At 40.9% G+C, this 14,236-nt stretch overlaps 1 protein-coding gene across 1 annotated transcript in view; it reads left to right on the top strand.

Moving 5' to 3' along the window:
• Window positions 1-13,332, top strand: part of LOC136882016 (apolipoprotein D) — a 33,565-nt gene extending 20,233 nt beyond the window's left edge. The window contains exons 3-6 of the mRNA XM_067154513.2: window positions 3,709-3,839; window positions 8,392-8,483; window positions 9,263-9,364; window positions 12,599-13,332. Coding sequence (XP_067010614.2) covers window positions 3,709-3,839; window positions 8,392-8,483; window positions 9,263-9,364; window positions 12,599-12,918 — 645 coding nt within the window. The 3' untranslated portion in view covers window positions 12,919-13,332. The remainder of the gene's footprint in view (window positions 1-3,708; window positions 3,840-8,391; window positions 8,484-9,262; window positions 9,365-12,598) is intronic.
• Window positions 13,333-14,236: the final 904 nt, after the last annotated feature.

Consider the following 14,236-nt stretch of genomic DNA (forward strand, 5'->3'; position numbering starts at 1 on the left):
CCCCCCCCCCCCCAATCGGTCCAGGTTTCACTGACCAGTATCACGATACTTTTAGATTAATAATAATAATAATAATAATAATAATAATAATAATAATAATAATAATTCGATGACACTCTAATAATGTTATTGGCTTTACGTCCCACTAACTACTTTTTCGGTTTTCGGAGGCGCCGAGGTGCCGGAATTATGTCCCGCAGGAGTTCTTTTACGTGGCAGTAAATCTACCGACACGAGGCTGACATATTTGAGCACCCTCAAATACCACCGGACTGAACCAGGTTCGAACCTGTCATGTTGGGGTCAGATGGCCAGCGTCTCAACCGCCTGAACCACTCAGCCCGGCTCCGACGACACTGGCTGAATAGAAATCTGTTTGCACTACAAGATTCATCAATTACTTAATTAACTACACTACAATGTCATTTGTGCACGCACATTAACAGGCTAGCAGCTAATGCGATCCTGACTACTATGGTTCTGCACTGTTTCAGTGATCACAATTACAAGTGATAATAACATCATTCATGAAAACAAACAATGCCCTCCCGAATTTCTCTCTCCTTGCTCAAATTTCAAAGCATGACAACATATTTAACAATTTGACCACCCTAAAAATAGGGCCACCGGGCGAGTTGGCCGTGCGCGTAGAGGCGCGCGGCTGTGAGCTTGCATCCGGGAGATAGTAGGTTCGAATCCCACTATCGGCAGCCCTGAAGATGGTTTTCCGTGGTTTCCCATTTTCACACCAGGCAAATGCTGGGGCTGTACCTTAATTAAGGCCACGGCCGCTTCCTTCCAACTCCTAGGCCTTTCCTATCCAATCGTCGCCATAAGATCTATCTGTGTCGGTGCGACGTAAAGCCCCTAGCAAAAAAAAAAAAATAGTGCCGTCCCGTTATGGTTACATTTTGAATCTTTATTTTGGTTTCTTTATAATGGAATTGATTGTTTTGTAAAATATTTTGGAATTTATCTCTAACAACAATTAATGTAAGACGTAGGGGAAAAAGTTTAAGTACATTGTAAAGTGGTTGGCAATGTTGCTGAGAGCTACGCCGCGCCATTCAGCGCTATCACCTGCTTGCAGTCTTCCTTCCCCTGACAAGCCCATACCGTCCTTCCAGGCTCCTCCCGCACCCCGCACACTTGCTAACTCTAGGGACCTACTGAGGGCTCTGCCGGATAGACCATACACCCGCCTGCACTCTTCCTTCCTCTGACAAACCCATATCGTCCTTCCAGGCTCCTCCCGCACCCAGCTTTTCCTTCCCCTGACAAGCCCATTTCGTCCTTCCAGGCTCCTCCCGCACCCCGCACACTAGCAAAGTCTGGGGACCTTCTGAGGGCTCTGCCGGACAGACCATACACCCGCCTGTCCTCTTCCTTCCTGTGACAAGCCCATATCGTCCTTCCAGGCTCCTCCCGCACTCCGCACACTTGCTAACTCTAGGGACCTACTGAGGGCTCTGCCGGACATACCATACACCTGCCTGCGCTCTTCCTTCCCCTGACAAGCCCATTTCGTCCTTCCAGGCTCCTCCCGCACCCCGCTCTTCCTTCCCCTGACAAGCCCACATCGTCTTTCCAGGCTCCTTCAGCACCCCGTACACCTGCCACAGTCCGAGCGCCTCACGACTAAAGAGAAAACATCGTGCTTGCTGGACAGCAGCCACGGTCTGAAAGCATTTGCCATTAAAAAAAAAAAAAAAGTTTACAGCAGAAATAACAAAGATAACATTGTATAGCTGAATATTACACTACATAAGTTCGACTTCACTACAATTGTCCATCTCTTTATGTAGTCAATTACAGAGTGAAATAACGTTAAATGTTTTTGAAAAGGCGGCGTCCGTAGACATGTCTGACGGGCCCCGGACAAATGACTTGACTGACGGCACCCCCCCCCCCCTCCACTCTCGTTCTCTCGTCCAAAAATACTCCGGCCAAGGACATTTCGTTGACTTCCCTTAGAAAAACGCTAAGTGGATTTTTGTAAATTTCTTATTAATTTCTTGAAGTTCAACCTTCATAAAATTACATGTAAAAATTCTAAAAGCTGAAGTTAAGTGTTTAACTTTTTATTATGCGCCGTATATTGTGTGAGAATGAATAAATATTGAAAATGTGTTTTTCAACTGTCTTAAAAATTATCCCTTGTTTTACTGCAACGTTCAGCACATTAACGAAGTGTTTATATAGGTATACTGGACTAGTTCATGCCTACATACTGTAATTATAATATTCATTGAATTGCATTTGACTAAATTCTGCTCTATCAAATAAGTTTGTTAGATTAATTTAACGTTCTTTAATTATTTCACGAAGACTTGTAAAGTGAGGCTTCCCTTCCATGTGGAGCCCACGTGGAAGGGCAGGATAGTTTCTTTTCTAAATGAAGTGAAAGTAATAGTCAGTAAGCATTTGAGATTGAATATATCAGCAACCTAATGTGGTCATAGGATACAGTACAGTACAGTTCAATCCTATCCTAAAGTGTAGTACAATACAAAAATTGCCTTAAAGTTAGAATAATTTTTATCATCATCATCATCTGTTTACCCTCCAGGGTTGGTTTTTCCCACGGACTAAGCGTGGGATCCCACCTCTACCGCCTCAAGGGCAGTGTCCTGGAGCTTCAGACTTTGGGTCGGGGGATACAACTGGGGAGAATGACCAGTACCTCGCCCAGGCGGCCTCACCTGCTATGCTGAACAGGGGCCTTGCGGTGGGATGGGAAGATTGGATGGGACAGGCAAGGAAGAGAGAAGGAAGCGGCCGTGGCCTTTAGTTAGGTACCATCCCGGCATTTGCCTGGAGGAGAAGTGGGAAACCACGGAAAACCACTTCTAGGATGGCTGAGGTGGGAATCGAACCCACCTCTACTCAGTTGACCTCCCGAGGCTGAGTGGACCCCGTTCCAGCCCTCGTACCACTTTTCAAATTTCGTGGCAGAGCCGGGAATCGAAACCGGACCTCCAGGGGTGGCAGCTAATCACGCTAACCACTACACCACGGAGGCGGACAGAATAATTTTTAACTTATCTAAATTATACATGACCGGGCGAGTTGGCCGTGCGCGTAGAGGCGCGCGGCTGTGAGCTTGCATCCGGGAGATAGTAGGTTCGAATCCCACTATCGGCAGCCCTGAAGATGGTTTTCCGTGGTTTCCCATTTTCACACCAGGCAAATGCTGGGGCTGTACCTTAATTAAGGCCACGGCCGCTTCCTTCCAACTCCTAGGCCTTTCCTATCCCATCGTCGCCATAAGACCTATCTGTGTCGGTGCGACGTAAAGCCCCTAGCAAAAAAAAAAAAAAAAAAAAATTATACATGTGGGCTATTATTAATGGTTTTTGCTTCCTAAAAAACGTAATTATTACTGGTTGGCCTAGTACTATAAAAAGAATATGTTATCACTCAACTTTTATAAACTTTCACAGAGCAGAGAGACTTCGGATCTAGAGAACCGCATTCGGGAGGTGGTTTCCCGTGGTTTTCCATTCTCCTTACTAAGGAGAATGCCAGGACAGTTCTTTTTATAGTCCACGGCCACTGTTTTTTCACCTTTTCAGCGCCTCAAAACACTGCAATACATCTCGTGGTCTGAGAGAGTACCTCACACTCTAGGAGGATCGCCCACCCCATCAGGCCAGGGAATGAAAATATTTTAGGCTACTATTACATCTGAAATCTATTTTTTTTCAGTTTATGGGAATGTGGTATGAGACTGAGAGGATGTTCCAAGTGATCGAGACAGCCAGTCGCTGTATTGCTGCGAACTACACCAATTCTCCAGATGGCAAGATACGAGTCCAGAACCATGTTACCAGCAGAATGTAAGTAAAGTATTATTTAATATGTTAGCGAGAAGGTTCGAGTAGGCTTTGCTGTGTGTCTTAAGACGTGTCCTATCATACTATCTCATCTTCAGGTCAAATTCAACCAAATCCATCTCCTTTCACCATTTCGATTCAGAATCCCTTCTTTCGCGATTTGCTCTACCCAACTTACCTTGAACATTCTTTTGTAACACCACATTTCAAAAGCTTCTATTTCTGAGCTACTTATCGTCCATGTTTCACTTCCATACAATGCCACGCTCTAGGCGAAAGTTTTCAAAAAACATCTTTCCAATTCCTATATTAATACCACCCCCCAGAGGCCCGGGTTCGATTCCCGACTCTGCCACGAAACTTCAAAAGTTGTACTACGGCTGGAACGGGGTCCACTCAGCCACTGGAGGTCAACTGAGTGGAGGTGGGTTCGATTCCCACTTCAGCCATCCTCGAAGTGGTTTTCCGTGGTTTCCTACTTCTCCTCCCGGCAAATGCCGGGATGGCACCTAACTTAAGGCCACGGCCGCTCCCTTCCCTGTTCCTTGTCTATCCCTTCCACTTTTCCCATCCTCCCCACAAGGCCCCTGTTCAACATAGCAGGCGTCCGGCTCCATGGCTAAATGGTTAGAGTGCTGGCCTTTGGTCCAAAAGGTCCCGGATTCGACTCCCGGCCGGGTCTGAGATTTTAACCTTAAATGGTCAATTCCCTTGACTCGGGGACTGGGTGTTCGTGCTGGCCCCGACATCCCTGCAACTCACATCCCACACATTACACTATCCTCCACCACATTAACACGCAATTCCCTACATATGGCAGATGCCACCCACCCTCATCGGAGGGTCTGCCTTACAAGGGCTGCACCCGGCTAGAAATAGCCATACGAAATTATTATTAGCATAGCAGGCGAGGCATCCTCGGCGAGGTACTGGTCCTCCTTACCAGTTGTATCCACCGATCTAAAGTCTCACGCTCCAGTGTGGTAGAGGTGGGATCCCTAGCTGAGTCCGAGTAAAAAACCAACGCTGGAGGGTAAATGGATTAAGAAAAAATATTATGAATAATAATAATAATAATAATAATAATAATAATAATAATAATAATAATAATAATAATCAAGGCCCGGATATTGATGACCTAATACATGCCAAAATGAATATAAAATGATAAAAGCACCTCAAGAATGACTAAGAATGAGCAAGAAATGACCTAAGAATATGAAAGAAAATATGTATTTACTCAATTCAGTAAGGTATGTAGGTTAAGCTTGCAGACACAGAAAGTGGACGAGCTGCAAAATCCTACTCATATAGAAGTTGCTATCATAACTAAAGTATCTACGAGTGTAGGAAGCAATTAGATAGCACCATTTCCTGTAAATGGCCTTAAATACAAGGTCTTACGGCAATTCACACTTTTAGAAATCCATTTCTAGTGAAATTACAGTATGGTATGGTTATCGCTACCGTACTGCATTAGATCATCTTAGCCGGTCATGAAGCAATATATTTCTCGGCAAATGAGACACCCGGCCGCGCTATCGCCTTCCATGCATGTTCCCCTGACACACGGAGCAAAAAAAAAAAAAAAAAAAAAAAAAAAAAAAAGCTGTACAAGCGAGGTGGAAGGTAGCAGGCAGATTAATAGGCGTGCCTTTGAGTAAAGCGCCGTAGCACAGTGGGTATGGTCTCAGGTTCACAGAGGAAAGGTGGCTGGCTCGAATCCAATTGGGGGTTATTTTTTTCCCTCCGTCGGTATCAACAGCGGGAAAGATGCCTCCACTACGCTTATTACACACAGTTGGGCCATTCAACCGGCAACTGTGACAAACCAAGGACCTCACGTCCGTGGGCGGGTAGTTGCTCTCGCTGAACAAGGAAATGAAACCGCAACAGAGAATGGACAAGGCTACGGCATCCCGCACGAGTATAGCGACGCGTTAGATAAGACGTTTTCGAGAATCGAGAGGTGTAAGCCGGCTCGGGTTCGTGACGGTTCCCCAAGTGGGAAAAGGACGATAGCTTGATCGCTAAGGCCCATTCGAACCCGTTCATGAACGCCGTGGGGCTACGCCAGGCTGCGCGTTTCCCCGGCAGCTTGAGGCACCGGAATGAGGCAGGGTTACAATCCCGGTGAGCAGCTAAGAAACAACAGCTCACTGATGAGCAGAGGGTGTACTGCCGAGGATAACGTGTTAGGTCGGTAGATGCAGAGTGGGTCACGGCTGGTCCGTTGTCCAACAGCTCTGCACTCTGACCAGCCAACCGAGCAGAGGAGGGGTGACCACGGCTCTACGCCTCTGCATTCGGGAGACGGGACAGGGCTGGACCTCAACCGTCGGCTGTCCTGAGAATGGTTTTCTGTGGTTTTCCATTCTCCTGCACTAAGGCGAATGGCGGGACAGTCCTAGTACAGGCCACGGTCGCCAACCCCCTCACCTTCTCCGAACAACTCTCCCTGCCTGAGAGACGGCGTCACCGTCTAAGAGGGCTGCCTCCCCCTTCAGTGGAGGAATTAAACATTTTAGTGCTACGTGATTGGTCGAATGCCATATATTCTCCGGTGAGAGCACGTTTTCCCCTTTCGGCATCCGACACAAATCCACATACATGCGTGTTTGGGTTGGATTATGGACGGGCGCGACTAAAACCTGGAAACGAGTGTGTCGACGCCATCGACTCCGAGCACCGGACTCGGTTCGCATGAAGCCTCGCGACTCCAAGTCGAAGCCTTGAAAATAACATGAAATATTGTACATGTTTCTGCTCATTTTCCCACTGGGATTTTTAAGAGTATTGAAGAATGAAGTACGGCATCGTTAACGAAGACGATGAGCGTAATGGTGTAGGTGAAATAAAATAAAACAAAACGTGTCAAGTTAGAAAGTATCGACATAGTAGACCACGGGCATTTCATTTCACGTCTTTATTTGCTGTGATCAGGAAATTGATAAACAAATATCGATGGTAAATCATTATAAACTGCACATGAAAGATGAAAACAAATCTAATATGGGTAAAGCCACGAACATATTTCGAACACATATGAAACCATAAAAAAATAAACACTGTGAACGAAGCCTTAATAAACAACGCCAATGTTGTCTCCCACACATGTTGATGGCTATGCAGTACGACAATGAAAACTGAATAATATTCGTCCCACAAAAGACGTTTCACGAATTAACTATACCAATGACGCCCGTATATAATTCGCCCATATTTCACCATCAGCCTGGCCGGAATCCTTCATTCTCCCCACCATCTCGATTGTGGTCGCCTTCCTTGCATTTGCATTTCCATCACTTTTTTGCTAGTTGCTTTACGTCGCTCCAACACAGATAGGTCTTATGGCGACGGTGGGATAGGGAAGGCTTAGGAGTGGGAAGGAGGCGGCTGTGGCCTTAATTAAGGTACAGCCCCAGCATTTGCCTGGTATGAAAATGGGAACCCACAATGAATCTGATAAAAACAAAGTTGAGAAATTCCGGTCACATCTTGGACAAGCACTTACAAAGATCCCCACGGCATCATGTCAAGATTTTCCTTGGAGATTTTAATGCACAAATTGGTAGAGGGTAATGGCACAGGCATATCATTGGAGATTTCTCAGCGCACAGAAAGACTGACGCCAGTGGACATTGTCCAATTTCTCAATGGAGTTGGATATGAGGTGAGATAGGTCTGTCATGACGGGTTCCGTAAGTTGTTATGGGTGCGTAATACATCTTGTATATAGTTTCCTTAACTTCCATTGGCACATCTTTGTCCCATAACATGTTGCTTACCCTATGATAGAAACAACTTCCCGCTTGATGAATCCTCTTACTAATCTCAGCATCCAGTCGAGCATTCTCCATTAATTCACTCCCCAGGTATTTGAATGTCTTCATTACTTCCAGGGGCTTGTCTGCAAGTCTAATCTGACCTTTCCCTTCTTTCTAACCTCTAGTCATAACAACCCTATGTATACATACATTATGTTGGAGAGTATAGAACCCACAGAAAACCATCTTTCACGGATATACTTTCCTTTAACAATACAATGTGTTTTGCTAGAAAACTCATATTTTGTTTCAAGGATATATTCATCTTTAGTAATACAATGTGTTTTCCATTAAAAACTGGTATTTTGTTTCATGGATATATTTTTACTTAACAATACAATGCATTTTTCAAAAAAATTAATATTTTGTTTCATGGATATGTGTTCCTTAAATAATACATCTTGTTTTGCTATAAAGGCTAGTATTTTGTTTCATGGATACATTTTTCTTACACAATACAATGCGTTTTGCAAGAAAAACTGGTATTTTGTACTCCCCGGTCAAATGGACTGTGCACGACCCATCACGTAGCTTTTTTGATGCAACTCTTCCCAGGTTAATACATGAAGTTGTTAAAATATATAAGATTACTTTTATTTTCAAAATCCCCTCTATATAAAAATCCTCAACATGGTTGTGTGTACTGCAAATGTTCTCTGGATAGGAATTAAGTAATTTTAAAATGATGATGTAAGAACCAAGACTCAAACTGATGTCTCTTTTTACAGAACGGGCATCAAGCGAATTTTAGAAGGAGAGCTGAAATTCCTTGGCAAGCAAAACGAGGGCAAGATGTCTGTCAAGTATTCCGTTCTTCCAGGTAAGTTTGGCTGTGTACTGACTGCAAGCAGGCTGAGAGGAGAATATCCCTCGTGAGGGAAGAATAAATTCCAGAAGCACTTACGAAGGAAGTTTTTAGCTTTGCATAATGTTGATTTCATTAAATTATTAGATATTTTAAATATTTTTTATTTTCAAAATCCTCCTTCACTTGGAGGCTGCCTAAGACCAAGAATACGCAAAAACAATTTAATTAAAAAATAAACAAGTTAAAGTAAATGACAGTATGTCTCAGTCTACATTTCGAGCTGTCAGTGGAGAGATGGTGAGGAATGATGTTAGTAGATAAATAAGCTTGTGCACAGATTTTAAATGTAGGAAAGATCATAATATGAAGTTAAAGTTGGAATTCAAGAGGACAAATATTCATTTATAGGATGAGGAATTGGAATAAATCATCAAGGAAAATGTTCAATCAATTTCCAAGTTCTTTGGAAATTTTAATGAAGAAACTAGGTAAACAACTGATAGGGAATCTGCCACCTGCCTTAAATGCAGATCACTGATGATTGATTAATAGATAAAGTCAAATCACCTGCACTGAAAGGACAGGCACATTGGAGAGTTCTGAGACAGTAATCCATCAACATCTGGATTTAACTTACGTTGATAAAAGTTCTAAGCATTTCCCTAGTTGAAAATATTTCCTCTCTGTTCTATACTGTTGACCAGAGCATGTGCATTCACTATTGTGTATTATTATTATTATTATTATTAATATTGTTAAAATATGTCTGTTTCTTCTGTTTGAACATATAGGGCCTTTACCAATCGAGACTGAATACACAGTTCTGGATACTGACTACAAGTCCTATGCTGTCCTGTGGCACTGTTCAAGCTTGGTGCCTTTCTTCAACACACGTAAGTATATAAAGTATTTCTGTAAACTGTAGAAAATCAAATAAATATCCATTAAGAGGAAGTTTGGGACAGTCTGGTGAAAAAGGGATTTGGGCAGGGATTAATAAAAATGATCATGGCAATGTACAAGGTATGTTGTAGTTGTGTGCAAATACAAGTTGGCACGACAAGTTGGTTCAAAATAACTAGTGGGCTGAGACAGGGAAGTGTTCTATCACCAATCCTGTTTACAATAGTAATAGTCATGAGAACAGAGAAAGCAACATATGTAGGAAGAGAAATGAACATATTGTCATTTGCAGATAATATTATGATTTGGCGAGAAGGTGACAGGAAGGTTCAAGAACAGTTGGATATGATCAATGGGAAGATCGAAGAATGTGGATTGAAAATAAGTGTAGAAAAGTGGGATCTATAGCATTGTTTGAGAGGATCAAAGACACTTTTAAGAAAAATAAATAATAAAATAATCAAGAGAGAATGATTTAAAAAATCCCTTCTACGTCAAATTTCAATCAGTGTGTGAGGAGAAAATGTTCCAAAGGAGATCCTTAACATTATTAAGTCACATCCAGCAGAGGAGAAGGAGTGAAGAAAGATCTTTGGAGGTCACAACAACGAAAGGGACTTAAAATAGAAACTCATTCAAAGTCTGTCCACCATCTTGATATAACTAAATATTTCCCCTCTCACTCTGGCATAAGCTGACACTAAAATAGATTTCATGAACTCATGGATTTGAAAATGCATTTCTATAGTTACAATTCATCTAACATTTCAGTATCTAGGGTATGAACAGTTTAACGGTTGGTTTACATTCAGGATTTTCGCAATAACCAATGACACACAAACATGCATCATGAATTATTCTGCTCTGCTTTTAATCTGTTTTAATAGCACAATGTTTAGATTAAGGGAGACCTGTGCAACTGCAGCAAATGTCAGCAGGAGCACTCTCTCTCTTGCCCATGAGCCGGCAGTGAGAAAACTGGCTGCTCACCTCTCGACGTTTCCACTTCCCCTGCTTTTCGCAATGCCTAGGCTGTTCAAACCACTTCCCCTCCACTTCAAGCCCGACCGTTTCCTTGCACTGTCTGCTATTTGCTTATCTACTAGAAATGAGGAAATAAAAAAAAAACACAGGATGAGACAAGGATCCCAATGATTTTAAGACATATAATAGATAGGAATGAGGAATTGTATGAATGTGCAAAGACAGAAATAAAAGAAGAAAAGGGGCATGTGCATAATATGATAAATGCAATGAGAGGTCATTGTGAGTACAGGAAGCAATAAAAACTACATACAAGGAAAGGTATGGGAAAAGACAATCAGGTATAATAAATCTTCATGGTTTCTTTTTGTGTTTATTGCAAGTTTGTGAGTCACATCCTTTTGCCTGTTCCACATTTTCCTCATTCTTTGGCTTTTTTTTTATAATTGGCTTTACGTTGCACCGACATAGATAAGTCTCATGGTAATGATGGGATAGGAAAGAGGTAGGAGTGGGAAAGGACAACTGTGACCTTAAATGTATAAAAATGGGAAACTGATGGAAAACCATCTTCAGGGCTTTCGACAGTGGGGTTCAAACCCACTATCTCCCGAATGCATGCTCGCAGTTACACCCTCCTAATCGCACAGCCAATTCACTCGGTTTTGAGAGAGCTCCTTTGGTTAATAGTACAAAAGGCTCCCGTCTTCAGATACCTTATTTTTTACAAATTTTAATTTATTCTTCCAACTAATCAATACATAGTTTATATCTTCGAACTGTACTAGTTTCGGTTGTTCATTGCAGCCATCCTCAGCTGTTCACCATAAATTATTAGACGGACACAGTATCATTAAAATCAAATGGGCTTGAATCCCATAATTAAAAATTACAAAATACAAAAAAACAAATACACATATGTACACATTTAAAAAGTTCAAACATTTAACACTTGGAGTAACGGTCTTGTGAATTTGAGTTCCAAAATGAGACTGTAGTTGGTCACAGAATTCCTGTAACTTGACATTTAAAGATAATTCAGTGTAGCTGCATTCAAAATCAACACTTAATCAAATTAAAGTGACATAAACATCATTGTGTAATAATTGCAAGAAATCAGCTTCATTTCCCATATCAAATCTTATTTACTTTAAATCAATAAAAGTAATCTTCCACCTTTTTTGATACTTACATTTACTATAAGCAAATTAATTATTTATAGTACATGTTTCGTTCCTTGAGAACATCTTCAGCTAGGTTACAATGCATATGTGAAATTACAAAGAATTTTTATTTTTCTCAAAAAATCTACCCTGTTATGCTTAAAAACTATATGTATTTGAAAAAGATAAAAATAATTAAAATCTGTGAGGTGGGTTGAGTGGGGCAGTGGAATGGGAAGGGAAATGGATCTACTTTGTTTTTAACCTATTTTAAAACAATTTTTAACTTGGAAAAGAGCAGCTGAAGAGAACAGCTTTGTAATAAAAATGGAACATCGACAAATTTTTTTTCAAAAACTTTTTAATAACAAACAACTAGGAAACATACACATCACAGTGAACAAAAGTGCTGGAAACTAAAATTTTCTTAACATCTGTTCAAGTGAAAATAAATTGTTTTAAAGTAGGTAAGAACAAAGTCGATCCATTTCCCTTCCTATTTCACCACCCCCACTCAACCCTCCTCATAGATTTTAATTATTTTTAATTTTTTTAATGTATATAGTTTTTAAGCATAACAAGGTAATTTTTATGATGTTTTTTGAAAAGAAGAAAAATTCTTTGTAATTTCACCTATGCATTGTAACATAGCTGAAGATGTTCCCAAGAAATGAAACATGTACTACTAGAAATAATTAATTTGCTTATAGCAAATATAAGTAACAAAAGAAAGGTAATTTAATTTTATTGATTTAATGTAAATTGTCTAATAATTCCACAAGAGAATTATTATAAAAGCCTGTACCATTAAAAAAAACAAACAAGAAATGATCAGAGTACTGACACAGGTAAAAATCTATTAATTGTTGAGGTATATGGTAACTACTGTATAAATAAAAGGTTCAATCTTCTTTAAGTTGTAATTAATGAAGGATATCCCAGTGTCTTGAAAAGCAAGCCGTATTCGTCCAGATACTTTGTTTTGCCCCTCACAATAGCTCTTAAGCTACTGCCAAGACTGCTTTATGTTGTTTGTCTTGTAAAAAAATAAATAGAGAGTATTTGTTTAATTTGCAGAGAACGCATGGATTATGACACGAGAGAGAAATCCTCCTGGTACAATCCTTCAAGAAGCGTATGGTGTGTTGGACAAGTATAACATTCCTCGAACAAGCTTCTTTAAGACGATACAAGAGAACTGCGATGAAAAAACTCCCGTTCCTACAGAAAGCAGCAACAGCATCAGCAGCAGCAGCTCTCCAGCTAGCAATGCCAATAATGAGCCTGCTGCTACCCCAGTAGCCGTCCGTTCTAGCCAGAAAGAGACCCCTGCCGTACATAATGAGGTCGCCCAGCCAGTTGACAAGGAGCAAGAGACAATAGCTACTCAAGCGTAAAGCTGTATTCTGAGTTCTTTTTCAGCTAAGCCAGAGATAACCAAGTCACATTTCTCTATGCCCTTCATAAGCAATATACTTGTAAAATTAGAGGCCAGATATTGCAGATCATTTCACTGCCAGGAAACATGTTACAATATTTCAGAACAATACTCTGTAATACAACATACTTGATGTAACTACCACACATTTAATTTATTTATTTACTTATTTATTCATATATTTATTATTACATTGAGTCAACAATGTAAGGTAATTTCCCTGTGTACTTATGTAATTTCCTTAATGTGATTGCAAATGTTACACTGTTAAAATAAAAACCAAATGTTACTGATTTTTGTCCAAATGTTTTTCCAATCACATACAAATCTCCAAATCCCATAGCACAACAGCTCCGAATGGCCATGGCTTACCAAGTGACCGCTGCTCAGCCCGAAGGCCTTCGGATTATGAGGGGTCATGTGGTCAGCACAACAAATCCTCTTGGCCGTTATTCTTGGCCTTTTAGACCGGGGCCGCCATCTCACTGTCAGATAGCTCCTCAATTGTAATCACGTAGGCTGAGTGGATCTCGAACCAGCTCTCAAATCCAGGTAAAAATTCCTGACCTGGCCAGGAATTGAACCTTGGGCCTCTGGGTAAGAGGCAGGCACTGTACCCCCAAACAACGAGGCTGGCCACATACAAAGAGCTGTTTTATAGTATTTTAATGTCACCTAGGGTTCCCAAAAATATCTTTATTATCGATAGATCAATCAATCAATCAATCAATCAATCAATCAATCAATCAATCAATCAATCAATCAATCAATCAATCAATCAATCAATCAATCAATCAATCAATCAATCAATCAACACTGATCTGCATTTAGGTATATTGCCCAGGTGGGAAATTCCCTATCAATAGTTTACCTTGTTTTAAATTATTTCAAAGAAGTTGGAAACCTATCGATTATCCCCCTGGCTAAATTATTTCAATCATGCCCTGTTCTAAAATATATGTTTTTTTTTACAATTGAATTTTCATCGCACCAATGTCAGTTAATGGTCTTATGGCGACAATGGGATATGAGAGTCGAGTCATAAGTCATGGCAACTACTTTTTTTCTCGCGAACAGAAGACAACACGGAAAATTTAAGATATGCATTTGGAAATATAGGGTGTGTACTTATGCATAGTGCCTGAAAACAAATTTGGACTTCAGGAGATTCTCGTAAGAAAGTGACAGAACACAGGCCATTGGTAAACATTGTTTTATTATGGTATAGACAGCCAATACACAAGACTACGTACAAAGGACAGGTCTCCACTGGTTAC

The sequence above is a fragment of the Anabrus simplex genome, chromosome 10, assembly GCF_040414725.1.
Source record: "Anabrus simplex isolate iqAnaSimp1 chromosome 10, ASM4041472v1, whole genome shotgun sequence".
Lineage (NCBI taxonomy): Eukaryota > Metazoa > Arthropoda > Insecta > Orthoptera > Tettigoniidae > Anabrus > Anabrus simplex.